Source organism: Phascolarctos cinereus, unplaced genomic scaffold, assembly GCF_003287225.1.
Source record: "Phascolarctos cinereus isolate Bilbo 61053 unplaced genomic scaffold, phaCin_HiC Scaffold_8;HRSCAF=390, whole genome shotgun sequence".
NCBI classification, from domain to species: Eukaryota; Metazoa; Chordata; class Mammalia; order Diprotodontia; family Phascolarctidae; genus Phascolarctos; species Phascolarctos cinereus.
This window is the reverse complement of record NW_027556291.1, coordinates 74549782-74567307: the sequence shown is the minus strand read 5'-3', so window position 1 is coordinate 74567307 and position 17526 is coordinate 74549782. Positions and strand designations below refer to the sequence as shown.

General features: G+C 52.5%; 1 protein-coding gene across 5 annotated transcripts in view; it reads left to right on the top strand.

The window, feature by feature from the left end:
- Nucleotides 1-17526, top strand: part of FLNA (filamin A) — a 56296-nt gene that overhangs the window by 27699 nt on the left and 11071 nt on the right. For 4 of the 5 annotated variants that reach the window (XM_020975623.2, XM_020975619.2, XM_020975620.2 and 1 more), the window contains 16 exons: nt 719-1316; nt 3280-3453; nt 3600-3762; nt 3896-4056; nt 4673-4843; nt 5697-5820; nt 6267-6423; nt 7809-7998; nt 8276-8299; nt 11101-11348; nt 12317-12409; nt 13076-13175; nt 13306-13446; nt 13683-13811; nt 15645-15818; nt 16199-16360. In XM_020975623.2, the coding sequence (XP_020831282.1) occupies nt 719-1316; nt 3280-3453; nt 3600-3762; nt 3896-4056; nt 4673-4843; nt 5697-5820; nt 6267-6423; nt 7809-7998; nt 8276-8299; nt 11101-11348; nt 12317-12409; nt 13076-13175; nt 13306-13446; nt 13683-13811; nt 15645-15818; nt 16199-16360 (2809 nt within the window). The remainder of the gene's footprint in view (nt 1-718; nt 1317-3279; nt 3454-3599; nt 3763-3895; nt 4057-4672; nt 4844-5696; nt 5821-6266; nt 6424-7808; nt 7999-8275; nt 8300-11100; nt 11349-12316; nt 12410-13075; nt 13176-13305; nt 13447-13682; nt 13812-15644; nt 15819-16198; nt 16361-17526) is intronic. The other variant, XM_020975622.2, reaches the window with a different exon arrangement.

Here is a 17526-nt window from a genome sequence, read left to right as displayed (position 1 = left end):
GGCTGCAGAGAGGTCAAGCATGAGGATTGAGGAAAGGCAAAGGATTTGGCAACAAAGAGATCATCAATAACTTTGGAGAGGGCAGTTTTGATGGAATGAGGAGGCTAGAGATTGTAGAGTTAACAGGAGAGAAGTAGTGGCATTGATTGTAGACAGCGTTCTCGAAGAGTTTAACTGCTAAAGAGAAAAGAGATACAAGATGAGAGTTAGCGAGGAAGGTTCAGTTCAAGTGAGGGGTTTTTGAGGGTGCATTTGTAGGCAGTGCTATGCCCAGCTGCTTCTAGTCTCCACAGATGTCAGCTAATGGTCATACCTAGCCAGAGTCATTGCTAAACAAAAGCAACCCTTCCCCCCAACATCTCCAATGTTTCTGGTCGGTTTTTAGAGAATAGAGATTACCAAGTGTATTTGAGTAAAAAAGCAAGCACTGTCTCTCACAATATGTGGTGGGGGTGGGGGTGGTTCATTTGAGACTCCTGCAGGCCCTGTGCGAGAGCCTTATGAGTCCCTAGCTGTGCTTAATCCTGTTTACAGCTGAGGAGGTAGGTGAGTCCACAGCTCACCCATGTTAGGACCAGAACTAGAAGCAGGGTCTTCTCACTCTCAGGCCATATTCTCCTTGCTGGAGAAGTTCTTGGAGTCCTCTGGGGTCTGTTAGTCACCCACCTGCCTCAGCCTTACCTGCCTCACTTCCCTTTTCCTGTTTTCTTCCCTGCAGGTGAAAGCCTTTGGGCCTGGGTTGAAGGGGGGCAGTGCTGGCTCCCCAGCTCCCTTCACAATTGACACCAAGGGAGCAGGCACAGGAGGTCTTGGCCTGACAGTAGAGGGGCCGTGTGAAGCCAAGATAGAGTGCCTGGACAATGGGGATGGCACCTGTTCTGTATCCTACCTGCCCACGGAACCCGGGGATTACAACATCAACATCCTCTTTGCTGACACTCACATCCCAGGCTCCCCCTTCAAGGCCCATGTGGCCCCCTGTTTTGATCCCTCTAAGGTCAAGTGCTCAGGCCCTGGGCTGGAGCGGGCCACAGCAGGTGAAGCAGGTCAGTTTCGCGTGGACTGCTCCAATGCTGGTAGTGCCGAGCTTACCATCGAAATCAGCTCTGATGCGGGCATGCAAGCAGAGGTGCACATCCAAGACAATGGGGACGGCACCTACACCATCACCTACATCCCTCTCTATCCTGGGGTCTACACCATCACCATCAAGTATGGAGGCCAGATGGTCCCCAACTTTCCCAGCAAGCTCCTGGTAGAACCAGCAGTTGACACCACTGGTGTCAAGTGCTATGGGCCTGGTGTGGAGGGCAAAGGTAAGCCCCCATGTCCCTGGGCAGCTTTTTTCCCTCCTTTCTAGGGTTATGGGAAGCTGATTTTCTTTTGTCTCTCAGGCATGCTGTAAGAGCAAGCTGAGGTCAGTCTAGGGTTGCTTTCTGGGAGGCCCAGCCAACTTCTAGGACAAGGGAGGTGCTGGACTTTCTTTGCTTACACTCCCTTGGGAATCTCATATACCCTTCTGGGGGCCTCAGGTTAGAGTCAGCTGGAAAGTGTCCAGAAGAGAGTAGCCAGAAGGACAAAGTGTAACAGGAGGAAGGCTTGAAGGAAGCCAGTGTATTTAAGCTGTTGAGTACAGAGCCTAAGGGATTAGGGGTAGAGGGGAGGTTGAGGGCACTTGAAGTCTGTTTTTGAAGACAAGGTCCTTTGAAGAAAAGATTTGGGCCCCCAGGGCAGAGCAGATGATCTAGGAGGGAGTGAAGCCCCAGCAATATCAGGACACTCCCAGAGTGGGCTGGTCTCCCCTTCGCAACATGTTTCACCCCTTGGGCCTGTTCTGGTGTTGAAGCAGGAATGGGGGGTGGGGTGGAGCGAAGGTTAGGTCAGCCTAGAAAATGGTTGACGAGGTCCCTTTCTACAATTCTGGTCACCTAAGCTGGCCCTCACCTACTGTGGGATCAGCTCTTGGTTTGTGGAGCTGGCAGAGACCTCAGCCATCAGCTAGTCCAAGGTAGGTGAGGGCCACCTTCGGGGCACCAAGTCATACGTCAGAGCCAGGGCCTCTGACTCCAAATCTTTTGTTTTTCCTTTTTTTTTTTAGTACTATTTTTTTTCCCCAATTATATGCAAGATAATTTTTAACATTCATTTTTACAAAATTTTGAGTTCCAAATTTTTCTCCCTCCCCTCTACTTAAAATGGTAAGCAGTTCAATATAGGTTATGTTTGTGCAACCATGTAATAAAACATATTTCCATATAAGTCATGTTGGGAAAGAAGAAACAGACCAGAAGGGGAAAACCATGAAAAAATGAAAGTGAAAATGGTATGCTTCCATCTACATTCAGAGTCCATCTGTTCTTTCTTTCAATGTGGATAGCATTTTCCATTGTATCTGACTCCAAATCTAGCTTCAGCCATTGGCAAGTTGGGAATATAGACTCTAAATCCCCCTGGGATCCACAGTTTCTGCCTATTTTCTCATCTTGGGGAACCCTTGGATTAGCTTTAGTGGCTTGTAGTCTCTCTTCCTGTTTGTTCCATTACTGTTGGTAATCAAGTTAGGTGAGGGGAAGGGACTTAGTCAATAACTTCGTCCCTCCCAGTGAGGAAACCACAGCTTCCAGAGGGAAACCAGTTGACCTGTGTTGGTTGGTGGGTTGACCTGAGCAACTGGGGCCCTACCTCCCTACTCTCTCTTGCCATCTCAATGGAGCCAGGCTGTCAGTGGCCTAGAGCTCCTAGCCTAGGCCTGGAAACCTTGCTTCTTTTAATATTGCCCCTGACCCTTGATTAGGGCAAGCTATATAACTGAATTTTTGCCCATTTGTAAGACAAAGGTTAGTAGTGAGGGCGTTTTCTGCAGCCCTGTCTCAGGTGCCAGATGCTACTGGGGGTGCTCAGGCCATAAGGTGGACCTGCATACTTAAAAGAGCGGACTTCCCCACCACAACTGCTCTCCCCATTCCTGGGCAGTGGACAGAGGTGGGCGGCCTGTAGCATTGGGCCTGCGCCTCCCTCCCCCTTCTCAGCCAGACTTTCCACCTCCCTTTACATATTCCACTTATGTCTCCGTCGTGTCTGTGGCAGGGGTGGTGGGGCCAGCTCCAGCTGTTTTTAGCAATGCTGAAAGGCAGCCAGCCACTTGTGGGGAGCTCCAGGCAAGGCAAGGGATGGCAGCTTCCTAGCTTTCAGCTCCACTTCTGACATAGATAGAGCCTGAGGGTTGCTATAAGGTCCCTGGCCAGAACCCTCCCCTTACAGTTCCTTACACCTTTGCAGGGGTGTTCCGAGAAGCCACCACAGAGTTCAATGTGGACGCTCGAGCCCTCACCAAAGCTGGGGGTCCCCACATCAAGACACGAGTTGCTAATCCCTCAGGCAACCTGACTGATGCTTATATCCAAGACAATGGAGATGGAACCTATAAAGTTGAATATACACCTTATGAGGAAGGTAAAGTGAGAGGGCATGGACCTCTAGGAAGGAGAGAGGAGGAGGCAGTGAGGCTTTCTGGGAGAGGGCCTAGGGCCTGAGGAGTGGAAGGTGGGGGCCTAGCTTTCTCCAGGGTCAACCACTGCTTTCCTCTTCCCTTGGCTCAGGGGTCCACTCAGTAGATGTGACCTATGATGGCAGCCCTGTGCCCAGCAGCCCTTTCCGAGTGCCTGTGACTGAGGGCTGTGACCCGTCCCGAGTACGTGTTCATGGACCAGGCATCCAAAGCGGTACCACCAACCAGCCCAACAAATTCACTGTGGAGACCAGGTACAGGAGACAGCTGGGGTCAGCTGCCTACTGGTAGCCTTGATATACCTGGAGGATGGGGGTGGAGGGAGACCATGGCATAGCAGAAGTTTTTCAGCTAGGTAGACACTGTTTGTTTCCTTGGGGCCTCCAGGGGTGCAGGCACGGGAGGCCTTGGTCTGGCTGTGGAAGGCCCATCAGAAGCCAAGATGTCTTGCATGGACAACAAGGATGGCAGCTGCTCCGTGGAGTATGTGCCCTATGAGCCGGGCACCTACAACCTCAATGTGACCTATGGCGGCCACCAGGTGCCAGGTAATGGGACCTGTGTTTAATGTGTGTGCCTGAAAAAATCTGGGGGTTTAGGGTCTCACAAGTACAGTGTGAGTGGGCAGGGCTTCCAGGCCTGGGAAGGTCTTGCTGTCCTCTGCCCTGGTCAGAGCCTCATGGGGAGTAGGCAGTTTAGTTTTGAGCACCATGGCTTAAGAAGGGCATGGATAAGCTGGTGAGCAAGCATCTAGAGGGGGGCAGTCAGGACAGAGAAGGGCCACAGGTCTGTGCCATATGCAAGAAAATGGGGTAGAAGAACAGGGAAAAGAAGATTTGGGTGGAAGTGTGATTGCTGTCTAAAAGTTGTTTGAAGGGCTGTCTTAAGGGACAGAACCCAAGCCAGTAACTAGAAGCTTGAAAGGTAAATTTAGGCCTTTCTAATATTTTAAGTTAGAATGAGGAGCACTCTTGAGGCAGCCTCGCCCTAGAGGCCTTCCATGCAGAGATTCTAGGTTTCTGCTGCCACTCTCTGGCCACATGGGAGAGAGAGGGAAGCCAGCTGGGGCATGGAAGTGAGTGGCCTTGCCCCATCTGGCCCTAGGGCCTGGTGTCTCATGCTCCCTCACCCTTTCCTGGGCCTCTCCTCACTGTGCCCCCACAGGTAGCCCATTCAAGGTTCCTGTGCATGATGTGACCGACTCATCCAAGGTGAAGTGCTCAGGGCCTGGGCTGAGCCCTGGAGTGGTCCGTGCCAATGTTCCTCAGTCCTTCCAGGTTGACACCAGTAAGGCCGGCGTGGCCCCACTCCAGGTCAAGGTTCAGGGGCCTAAGGGTAAGTACATAGGCAGCTGACTTGGGAACGAGGAAGGGGTTGCATAGTAGCCATTGCATGGTACAGGAGGGCCTCCAAAGCATGGGCTCAAGTGACCAAGTGCTATAAGGAAGGAAATAAGCATTTATTAAGTTCCTACTGTGTGCTAGGCATTGTGCTAAGTGCTTTATAAATATTACCTCATTTGATCCCCACAACTCTGAGAGGTAGGGGCTATTATGATCCCCATTTTGTAGGTGAGGAAACTGAAGCAGAGAGGGGTTAAGTGACTTGCCCAGTGTCCCAGCTAGTGTCTGAGGTTCATTTGAATTCAGATCTGACTCCAGGCCCAGCACTCTATCGACCATACCACCCCACTGCCTCAAAAATGCATGGGTGGCTCCATTGTAAGAGTTTGAAGAGTACAGTTATGAAAGGCTTAGTGTAGAGTCATTGGATTAGCAAATGGACAGCACTTGGAGGGGAGAGAAGAACTAATGCTTCCAGTGAAGGTGCCAACGTATGGCTTTTATAAAAGTCCTTTGGGATAAGGCTGGAAGGGGAATTTGGGGGCAGAATTGACTAGACTTGCAGATTTGGCTAAATGGAGATGGTTTCAGCGTCAGGAAGGGAGAAGGAGGCCTGTACAAGCCAGGCAGGCTTTGAGGCCTGGTGACAAAGATAGGAAGGTTATTTTTGGCCCAATGGCCTGAGCAGGGGCCAGTTGCTGGCCCCACTGCCTAGTTGGCATTTGGCCCCAAGTTGGAGCAGAAGTAATGCTGAGAGAGTTTGGGGAGGGTGGGGTGTAAAAAGCAGCCTGGCCCATTTTCTTCACCCAGCCTTATGCCCAATATATTCTCTTCTGATCCCACAGGAATAGTAGAGCCTGTGGATGTGGTGGACAATGCAGATGGTACAAAGACAGTCAACTATGTGCCCAGCCGGGAGGGCCCGTACAGCATCTCAGTGCTCTATGGAGATGAGGAGGTTCCTAGGAGGTAAATATGCCCTAGGTTGGGGAGGGAGCCAGCCCGCTTTAGAAAGCAAGGAGGCCAGCGTTGGCATATGGGAGGGGGGGATGGACGGACGGACAGAGTCTCCATGCTGAAGGAATGCTACCCTCCCTACGAGGGGCTCTTGGGGACAAGGAGGTATGGAGCACAGTTAGCAATAGGGAGAATAATCAGGAAGGGTTATCTGGAAAGTGTGCTCCAGAAGGGCATGGGAAATGCTTGCCTCTCCATTCTGTGTGGCCCTGGGGATGAGATTCTGTGAGTTGGGGGTGGTCATTGGGTACTGTTGTCCAGACCTGAAGGTCATTGGATGTAGGCAAAGGGAGGGCTCCTGTAGCTGGTGAGTTTATACAGGTCAGGATGGTAGCCCTTCTAGGAGATTGTGCATCTTCACGGGAGTTTTGTTTTGTTTCTCTACCTCAACTCCCTAGTCCCTTCAAGGTCAAGGTTCTACCCACCCATGATGCCAGCAAGGTGAAGGCCAGTGGCCCTGGGCTCAACACCACGGGTGTGCCTGCCAGCCTGCCTGTAGAATTCACTATTGATGCCAAGGATGCAGGCGAAGGCCTGCTGGCTGTCCAGATCACGGTGGGTTGGTCAGCTTGGGGGGAGGTGGGGTTCACCCAGCTGATTACAAAAGCTACAAAGCCAGCCTGCAAAATGAGGGGTGGGGAGAGTCCTTCCTAGATTAATGGGAGGCAGTGGGGCTGGCCAGGGTTAGGAAGCAGGGGGCCTCTGTGTGTGTGAGGGGTCAGCTCACATAGTCACTAGCCCCACCTTGGGATTCATTCAACAAGTGTTGATTATTAAGTTCCATGAACTGGGTCCCAGACCAAAAGAAAGTGCCCCACTAGTGGGGGAGCGGGACAGATGTTTCACCTCTGATGTCGTTGCCTTGCTTACAAAAAAGGGCTAACAATACACCCCTGCCTGGTTGGGGGATTATTTATGAGGAAAGTGCTTTTGAAGTAGGTGAACAAATGATAGCTAAACGTGCCATTAATGTGGTGGGAAAGACCTCTGTGCCAAGAGTCCACTGAGGGGTTGCGGCAGTGAGGAGGGCCTGTAGGGCCTCAAGTGAGAGAGAGCATAGGGGTACAGTAGGGGTTGGACGTGGACCCTGTCCTCAGGGAACTCTTCCTGGGGAGTCAAAAATGGTGCATGAAGGGCAGCCTGGGTGGTACAGAACCAAGCCTGGGAGGAGAAGGCCTCTCATCTGTGATCTGCCTCATCAGTCTAGCCTTTCTCTAAAGTTCTTTGCTTTGCTGCTCTCAATTAAGGGCTCTTTGACTGCTGGCTTGGTTGGGATGGTCATGTCCCAGAAGGCCTCAGAGCTGGCTTCTCCAGTGGGGCCCTCTGTGGCCTGAATGGGAGTGTGGAGCAGTTGTAATAGAGCTGGGTTTAGGGCAGGAAGGTTTCTTGGGCCAAGGGGCGTGTCCTAGCTCCTCCCTTGGCCCTGTTGTCTGAGGTTTGAGAGAGCCTTCCCTTCAGAGAATCAGGATTTGTAAAGGGATAGGATCAGAAAGGAACTCACTTAAGTTGAGATACAGTCATCAAAATATTTGTTAAAAATCAATTCATGGGCCTTGGGTTAAGAGTGACTTAGAGTGGAGAAGTCCAAAATCTGGTTCTGTCTGAACTTGAGCACATCAGCCTCTCTGACCTTCAATTTCCTCATCTGTAAAATAAAGGGGTTGGGGTCTGATCTCTGAAGTCCTTTTCAGCTCTACATCTAGGTTTCTCTGGCTTGTGTTCAAATCCTGCCTCAACTGCTTTCTTACCTATGGGACCTTGGGCAACTTCCCCAAGGCTTAAGTTTCTTCCTCTGTAAAATGAAAGGATTGGATTGGCTGAGCTAAAATCCCGGTTCTCAATCTCTGACATTGACATTTTGGGGAGTTGCATCCTGAATGGTGGACAGGGCAGGGTTCAGGGAGCACCCCCTCATGCTCTGGCTTCCTTCTTCATGGCAGGACCCTGAAGGGAAACCCAAGAAGGCAACGATCCAGGACAATCAGGATGGCACTTATACCGTGTCCTACGTCCCTGACATGACAGGCAGATACACAATTCTCATCAAGTATGGGGGTGACGAGATTCCCTTGTCCCCATACCGCGTCCGGGCCCTGCCCATGGGGGACGCCAGCAAGTGCACAGTGACAGGTGAGAGAACTGGCAGGTATGGGGCCTTGTGCCCCCGGGGGGAGGGGTTGGCGGGCCCTCTCCCCCCAAGCCGAGGTCGGGTCAGCAGCCCCGCAGACACTCGCTTTCTTACAGACACCCCTTGTTTCACCGCTGCTCACCGCCCGCCCCAGTTGTCTGTGTGTGCAGATGTGTGTGTGCGCGCGCGCGTGTGTGGGTATGCAGGTGGCATTGGCACCTTGTGTGACCTGGTTTTCTCACTTGACCTTTCTCCTTGCTCTCTGCCCTTTCACCTCAGTGTCAATCGGAGGTCACGGGCTAGGTAAGCTGCTTGCTGGTGCATACCCCAAATTCATCCCTGTCCAGAGGGACAGGTTCCTTTCCTGCTTGTCCCAGCTCCCCTCAAACCGTTCACAGCTGCAGCCACTCTGGGCAATGTTGGGGGGGCAAAGAGAGGGTAGACTCTGGGTTGGGGGGAAAAGCTCTCTGAGCCCTAGCTCAGCTCAACCTCTGCACGGCCTCAGGCAAGTCGCTTCCCTTTCAAGGCCAGGAGTGGAAGTATACGCTCCCCCCTTGGCCCTAGGGTTCTCTAGGGAGCGGCTGTGAGCTGTTTGGGTTGGGGGCATCCAGAGGGACCATCCTTGCCAGGGAGCCTTGGGGTCTGGGGATCTCGGCACAAACGCTGCCCCTTTTCCCAGGGAAGCTGGGCCTGGCACCTGGCTCTCTGTCTTCCCTGACCCTTGTCACCTCCTCCTGTTCTCCCTTCCCCTCCAAGGGCAGCTGTCTCCCTCTCATCCCTCCCTTCCTCCCTCTCTTCCTTGCTAGCTGGGGAAACCCTGCCTTACCCTCCCCAAGGGCTATGATCCAAAGGACTGAGGGAGTATTGGTTTGACCTGCCCCTGGTCCAAAGCAGTCCTTCTTCCCCTTCCCAGCCTTGGCCGGATCCGCAGACTCCTATTCCCACCTCCGGGGGTGCCTGGGTCCTTATCCTGGGTGTGCATGGCAGGGGAGGTGGGTGTTGCTGGGGAGGTGGCTCCGCCAGCATGGCAGGAGATGGTGCTCTGCATCTTCTTGCACTCCCCTGCTCCCACCCCACTAACCCCTTGCTCCTCAAAGCCCAAGCAGTGACGTTGCTTCATGTGACCCAAGGGCCCTGAGAGTTTGGGGAGGTCAGAAAGGAATAAGGCTTAGGCCGCACCTGAGAAAAGCTGTGAGGCTATGGGCACCACCCTAGGGGAGTGAATGGCTTACAAGGGAAGAGGTCTGCAGTTGGGCTTTGAAGGCTAGGCCAGATGGGGAGCCCACGTTCATGCACATTCCAGCTTCTCTGCTGGGGGAGGAAAAAACCCTTGAGGACAGCAACCATCTCCCATTCGTACTCCCAGGGCCCAGCACCTCCCTTGGGATGGGTATCACATACATGGCCCTGTACCTCCATTGGGATGGGTGTCAAATAGGTGGCCCTGTGCCTCCATTGGGATGGGTGTCAAATGGGTGAATCTGCGCCTCCGTTGGAATGGCAAAATACACATTTGGTGTATTGCTTTGAATGGATTAATTACAGAAGAGGAGGCAAGCAGGGCCAGGAGAATGGCCCTAACAAGGGAGAGGTAGTTCAGAGCGCAGGTATAAAAGGAAGCTGGAGAGGCCAAGGTCAGGCCGCTGAGGGAGGGCCTCATCCTGCTTGTCACTCACCTCAGGAGCCCACAAGCCTGAGAGTGCTGCTAAGAAAACCCCAGGGGTTTGAACAGTGGGCATGGAGAGGAGGACAGCTGCTGTAGGCTGGGCCACCCCCAGTGCGTTGAGCTGTCAGTACCCAGGAGCATTTAGAGGTAGACATATATTAGCTACAAGTGGGCTGGGGCAGAATGAAGCCAGGGTACCTGGAAAAGCAATGGAACCATTGCAGGAGACAGGTGAGGGGAGCAAAAAGGAGCTCGACCTCCCCAGAGCTGCCTGCTCACCCTGTGGGTTGGACAGGTACCCTAAGTTGTTGCCTGTCCCCAAGCAGAGTTGAGGCAAGGCCAAATGACCCCCTCAGTGGCCCTTTGCCTGTGAGCACAGTGGGTGCTTGCTCATAAATTATAGGTCTAGTAAGATCTCACGAGCCATTCTTGGGCCCTCAGTAAAAGGGCCAGGAGTTCAGCCTTACCTTCCCAGCCAGGGGTCCCGCTGACCACCCACCCATGCAGTTGTCCAGATGCTCTTCAACACTGATTTCTCAATCCCATTCAGCAATTGCTGGGGGTGGGGAGGTGGGGGGAAGGTACCTTCCAGGTGGAGGGATGGCACAGAGATTGCTCAGCTCTAGACCTTCCCATTTAACAAGGAGATGAGCCCTGGAGTGCCCCCAGCACTTGGTCCTTTGCTCTCAAACGTCACTGCCAGGCCCTTGTCCATTAGGCTGCAGGGCCGCCCCCCCCCGCCCCCCCACTAGGCAGCTGCTACTACTGCTGCTTTGCCCCTTTCTCAGTGCGTGTTCTTTCCCTCCCTGCAACCATCACCACTACTGCTGCGCTAACCCCGCTGAGCCTTGCAAATCTCACTGAACCCCTCCTCTTATTGCACACTTCACCCGGGCCCTGCCTGGCTCCCCTGCCCTGCTCCATGCCTGGCTGTGCTGGCATCTCCCATGGGGTGAGCATTCTCAGTCGTCAGGAAACTCAAAACTTCACTTGGAACCTCAGCGCCCCACACACTGCTGTTGAGGCAAGGGTTTCTCTTCAAGTCCTTCTGCAAATCCTGAGAGGAGGGAGAAGGCAGCTGTGTTGCCAGGGCATGTGCCCATCTTTATGTGGAGAGGGGCTGATGATGCACACTCACTGCTACCACTGGGCTGGAGACTGCCCCTCACACAGCCCCCCAGGCACCCCAGAGTGCTCCCCCAACCTTTTGGAGACTCTGATTAACAGCTAGGCCTTGCCCACTCCGAGGAAGGCAGGTCTGCTGGATCAGGGTTGCCCCAACATTATGGAGAAGGAGCTACTTTCCTGCCCACTGAGAAACTCCTCCCCCTCTCCCCTTGGGGGCTCCCTTGGCTGTGCTTGGGGAGTCATGGAGGGGGGGAAACCACAGGATCAGCCAAAGGCCCAGGCTCATTGTCCTGCCCCTGCCCCACACCAGGCACTGGCATCGGCCCCACCATCCAGATTGGCGAGGAGACGGTGATTACTGTGGATGCCAAGGCTGCTGGCAAAGGCAAGGTCACGTGCACAGTGTGTACCCCCGATGGCACAGAAGTAGACGTGGACGTAGTAGAGAACGAAGATGGGACTTTTGACATCTTCTACACGGCCCCCCAGCCAGGCAAATACATCATCTGTGTCCGCTTCGGGGGCGAGCACATTCCCAATAGCCCCTTCCAGGTCATGGTGAGTTGGGCCTTGAGGGAGTAGTCAAAGGATGTGGGGCTTCCTCTGCTGGGCTCCCCTGGTTCCCAACAGTGTGCATGTTTGGGATTTGGGGGTCTTTGGTCATTCCTGGGACAACACTCCCCCTGCTTCAGTGGACAAAGGCCCCAGCCTCTGGGGGTGGGTGTTCACACTGTCCTACCCTCATCCCTTCATTGGCTTCAAGAAGGTGTGAGAGGTAGAACAATGATGCAGTGGAATGGAGGACTTTGGGTTGAGGCTCTAAAGACTTGGGCTCCTCACTACCTCTTAGTATCTATGGCTTTGGATAAGACCGTTCCTTAATCTGGGCTTCATTTTCCTTAATCTTCAAGTGACAGGGGTGGCCATGAGGACCACACTGGTCTGCCTCTACAGCTGTGATCCTGTGTGTGTTACATGTCTGTCTGTCTCTTCCCAAAGTTGTTGGCTGGGCTCTTTTCATATGGTGTATCCAGAAGGCATAAGTCTTTCTTCTTTCTCCTGGGCTCCAAGCTGGGGATTCAGTGCTGTGGCCTCCTTTGTCCTGGAATAGGTCTCCCCATGTGAGAGTGCGGTAGATAGACCCTTTGTCACTGGGTTGTCCCAGAGCCCCTTTTACCTGGACTTTGGAGACCCCAGGGACAGGAATCCAGGTCAGGTGTAACAAACCACTCCCTTTGGTTTCCAAGGGGAGGCCCTGCCTGGCACTTTCTGACATCCTGTGCTGCATCCTTTCCAGCTTCCAGGTAGCCAGGTGCTTTCCAGCTGAGGCCTAGCTCTGGGGCAGGCTGAAAATGAGGCTGCTTCCTGTTTTCCCTCCCCTCCCTTTTTCTCCTCTAGTTGAACATGGTGAGGCCCTGTGCATCAGTGGCCTGTCTCTTGGTCCAGGGTTCAGGTGTTCCAGATGGAGGGCATCCCAGGTGGTTCCAGCTGGCCTGTCTACTAATGGCCTTCTTTTCTCCCACCAGGCCTTGGATGGAGACCAGCCCACCACTCAACAGATGCATACCCAGCAGTTGTCAGCCCCATACTCATATGCACCAGGTGTCCAGCAACCTTGGGTACGAGTCCATTTGCTCTCCTCAAAAACAGAACCAGGGCTGCTCTCAGCCAAGGGCCTGGACCATTTAGCATATGGGCCTTTGGTTCTGCTGACCCTTCTTCCCCAGCAGAACAGTCAGACTGTAGGAGCTCAGTCTGCAGGATGGTGAGCAGGAAGGACCTGCAGCTTCCTCAGTGGACTGGGGAGAGGTCACTTAGCCACCTTCAGTGGGCCCTCAGTTTTCCTACTGGAAAGACATTCAGTCATAAGGAGTCTGGTATAAATGCTGGGCTGAGGGTATAAAGACCAAAACTAAAATGGTCCTTGGCCTCAAAAAGCTTATAGTCTACTAGACCAAACATCTGGGATCTGTGGAACTCCTGAGGCAAATGAGCAAGACAGGGGTCACTGGGCATCTGTTCAAAGCATTTGGGCTTGAGCTAGGATGGTATGTGGCCAGCCAGAAGGCTAGTCTGTCCTCCATGGGCCTAACTTCAGCTTCTGGCCAAGGACTAGGACAAGAAGAAATCCCAATTTGGGGGAAGAAGGAGAGAGACATTGTCTCTTTCCATGGGCCCCACTGAATCTGATTCTACTTCATCCCTCCTCTTCCTAGCACAGCCCTGCTTCTCTCATGGCTGCCACCCGTAACCTGGGACATTTTATCTCTATTTTCACTTCATAGGCAGCAGAGCCGTTGGTGGGGGTGAATGGGCTCGACGTCACTGGCTTGCGGCCTTTTGACCTGGTCATCCCCTTTACCATCAAGAAAGGAGAGATCACAGGTGAGGAGGAATGCAAGGGAAGAGGAGGGCCAGAGCCTGGCTGTGGGCCTTTGGGCCAACTGCCAGCTCCTCCTCATGGGGGATGAGTGAGGCCCTCTCTAGCCATCTCTAAGGTTTCTGGTCCCTGCAGGGGAGGTTCGTATGCCGTCAGGCCAGGTGGCAAAGCCGTCCATCACGGACAACAAGGACGGCACTGTGACTGTGCGCTACGCCCCCACCGAGGCAGGCCTGCATGAGATGGACATACGCTATGACAGCATGCACATCCCAGGTGGGCCTGACTGCTAATGCGTTTGGTGCTGAGTGGTCCAGTGGCCTTTGGCATTATGGGCAGACAGAACCTGTGAAGCTTTGGAGAAGCCTGGCTAAGACAGGTTTCACCACTTGGATAGGGGCAGAAGGCAGCTAAGTGAGCCCACCTCCTAGGTTGGCGAAAGCAGCAGGGTGGGCTCCAGCTTCTAGGGCAACAAAGATCCAGCCTTGCTGAGCCCCTAACCCTACCCACAGGAAGCCCATTGCAGTTCTACGTGGACTATGTCAACAGTGGTCATGTCACTGCATATGGACCAGGCCTAACTCATGGACTAGTGAACAAACCAGCCATCTTCACTGTCAACACCAAGGATGCAGGGGAAGGTAAGAAGCAGTAGGGGCAAGGAGGGCTGCCCTCTGGCTGGTTTTGGTTTGCACAGTACCTTTTCATCTTGGTCTTCGGGGTTGTAGGGCAGATGTTCTCTGAAGTTACAGATAGTGGTCAAAGTGGATAGGGGGGCCAGGTCCAGCCTCCAATTCAGGAAGACCCTGCTTCAGGCCCTACTTCTGATACAAATTGGAGCAAGTTCCAGTTGGGGGGGGTGGGGATCCACACTGATGAAATTACAGGTTCCTATAGATATAAGAAACTCAGGCCCTGTAATGAACCTGTGTTGAGGTCCCCCAGTGAGTTAGTGGCAGAGCTGGGAGTGGGCCCTAGAGTTGTCTATTAGGCCAGATCATAAGACTTTACAGGTATAGGAGGCAATGGTCCTTGGTGGGGCCAGAGAGACTGAATCAATTCCTTAAGTTTAGAGTCAACTTGGGGCCCTGTCTTCTTCTGCCTTCCACTTTGAGTAGAAATTTTCAGACAACACATGAACCAAAGGGAGGCCTGAGGGATGGGAAGGGTGACTGCTGAATAGGAGGGGAAAAGCAGCCCTCTAAGAATTGAGAACTGCCAGGTGTGGACCTGTCTAATCTCTCCTCCCCATCTAGTTACCATTTTGTAGTGAGGCCTGTTGCCTAGTTCCAGCTTTTGTGGCTCCTATTGCCAATGGGATGGAGTCTAAGCTTGACCAGGATCTCCACCCAAACTACCTTTCTGGCATTCCTAGGTGACTGCGCCACCTAGCTGCCCCTGTAAATGGTTTTTGATTGTAGCTATTCTTGTTAATCCCTGTAGACCTTGTAAATCAGCCCCTTGTCAGACACATTTGGCACAAAGATTTTTCCCCAGTCACCCATCCCCCTCTTGCCCTAGTCATGTTAACTCAAAGGTTTTTTGATTGCATTTAATTGAAATGACATCTTTTTTTTTATTATTGCCACCTTCCCTTGTTTATTTGCATTCACTTCCCAACCATAGCTGTGAAAGGTCCCAGATCTCCTTTTGTCTTTTGTCATTGTTTTTATGCTATCCTCTTTAATGGAGTGGTAGTGTGGCCTAATGGATAGAGAGCTGGTCTTGGAACAGGAAGACCTAGGATCAAATTGTACTTCTGGCACATACTGACTATGTAAACTTGGGCAAGCCTCTCAGCACTCTAAATCGCAGAGGAGGTGGCGGCCTGCTTTCACCCAAGAAGCTTCTTGCTTCACTGATACCATTATGAGCCCAGCCTCTGACCTGAGGTCTCTAACATTCAGGTCACAATTAGTGTATGGTGTAAGGTGAAAGTTTGACCATAGTAGTCTGTCAAGCTGCTTTCTGGTTTTCCCGGAAATTCTTACCAAATGGAGGACTCCTCCCTAACAGCACAGGGCTGTTTCTTGAAATCTCCACAGTGTGACTGAGCCCTATAGACATGTGTCATGATGAGACAGTGGGCCCTAGCCCCATTTCTTCTTCCTAGATAGTAGCATGCTCTCCTCACATATTATAATATAATGTATTCCCTGCCGCCTCCTCCTCCTCCTCGTTAGAATGTAAGCTCCAAAGGGCAGGGACTGTTTTATTTCCCCAGTACTGGATTCCGTGTGTGTGTGTGTGTGTGTGTGTGTGTGTGTGTGTGTGTGTGTGTGTGAGTGAGTGTATACACGCATGCATGCACATGCACACGTAAGTGCATGACACATAGGTGCTTAACAAAGGCTCGTTGGATTGGATTGGGCCTTCAGGTCATCCCTGAAAGACTCAGGGCTCTGTCCAGCCAGTATGGCACAAGATCTCTCCTCCTCCCTGGACCCTCTGGGCTTATGGTATGTCTTCTCTAGGGGGCTTGTCTTTGGCCATTGAGGGTCCTTCAAAGGCTGACATCAGCTGTACAGACAACCAGGATGGCACCTGCACTGTCTCATACCTCCCAGTCCTCCCAGGGGACTACAGTATCCTGGTGAAGTATAATGACAAGCACATTCCTGGCAGCCCCTTCACGGCCAAGATCACAGGTATTGGTCCAGGATGGGCAGGGCAGGGCTGAACTGAACTAGGAAGAGAAGAGGCCTAAATGAGGCCATCCTTTGTTGGGGAGGACAAGGGAACCTCCATGCTCCTAGACCAGTCAGAGGACTCTTAGTCATTAAATCCCATATTAAAGATGTGGGAAACTAAGGTCAAGGGAAAGGAATTGACTTGCTGTGAGTCATGTGACAGTGCATATGAACACTTATCACACCACCCCTGGGCCAGTTCTCCCCTGGAAAGTAGCAAAATGTGGAATTTCAAGTTGAACGTATATCCCCTTCATATCTAATCAAGGAAAATGTCCTCGATGAAGAGATGGGCCAAGGCTTTGTTTTACTTCTAGCTCTGTCATTCTTCCCCACAGGTGATGATTCCATGCGCATGTCTCACCTGAAGGTGGGCTCTGCTGCTGACATTCCCCTCAACATCACTGAGACAGACATCAGCCAGCTCACTGCAACTGTTGTGCCCCCATCAGGCCGAGAGGAGCCCTGCCTGCTCAAGAGACTGCGCAACGGCCATGTTGGTTAGGAAGCTCCCATTTGCTCTCCTATCCCTACGAACACTGGGGAGAAAGTCCCAGGGTAGCAGTTTACAGCCAAGTATAAGGAAGGACTTGCTGGTAACTGGATCTGTCCCAAAGCCAAATAAACTGCCCAGTGGAGGTAGTGAGTGCCCTGATGCCGCTAGTGTTCAAGAAGAGGTTAGATGACCGCTTGTCAGAGATGGAATGCTCGATGATATATGTCTGTCAGCACCAGACCTCGATGGTGGTGAAAGAGTCAGAGTCCGAAAAGAGCTTCATAGGCAGGCCTAAAACATAAGGCTAAATCAAACAGAATGAAATGAAAGAGGGTCTTCCCTTCCCCTTCCCAAAAGTCTTGGCTTGGGTTCCAACCAATCAACCACGGGTGTATAGGGTGGAGGGCAGGGTTAGACAGAAAGGGAAGACGAGGGGTGGGTAGTGATTCACAGGGAAAAGATTAGGGCCTCTGCCAGCTTAATATGAGTCAGCAGGCAGTATAATAGGGCAGCCAGATGGGATTGTGGGTTACATTTACTAAAGATGTGAGTACTTGGGAGTGAGGGCAGCCATGCCTCCTTGGTCTGTCCTGGCTGGACCCCATCGGAAGTTTAGCTAAGAGGGAGATTGATAAGCTGGAGTCTAGAAGATGACAGCCAGGATGATTAGGCCTTGGTCTGTGGCATCTAAGGAATGGTTAAAGGAATTGGGAATGTTTTGTCAGGAAAAAGAAAGATCGGGGGTGATTCACTCATTCCCTTTAATCTGCAAGGCTCTCATGTGGCTGAGGGGGTAGGCTTATTCTCTTTGGTCCCCAGTGGCAGAACCAGAAGAACTGGGGGGCAGGCACAGTGAGGCTGTCCCAACCAGAGAGCAGTCTCAGAGTGGGACAGTCCCTCAGGAGGTGGTGGCTCCCTTTGAGAGATCAGTTTCTTAGGTCCAGCTTGGCCAATGAATTTCCTTCTGGCTGTGGGATTCTGGGATTCCTCCATGGGGAATTGAGTGATCCCCTCTAAGAGCCTTCCCTACATGGACATGAGTGATGCTAGGAATTGTTGTATTCCCTAACCCATGAACATGGGCCCTGCCTCAAGAGCCTCAGGGCTTCTAATGAGCCATGCTTCTCGAGAGAGGGTACTAGCCCAGGGGTGAGGATGAGACACCTGGGC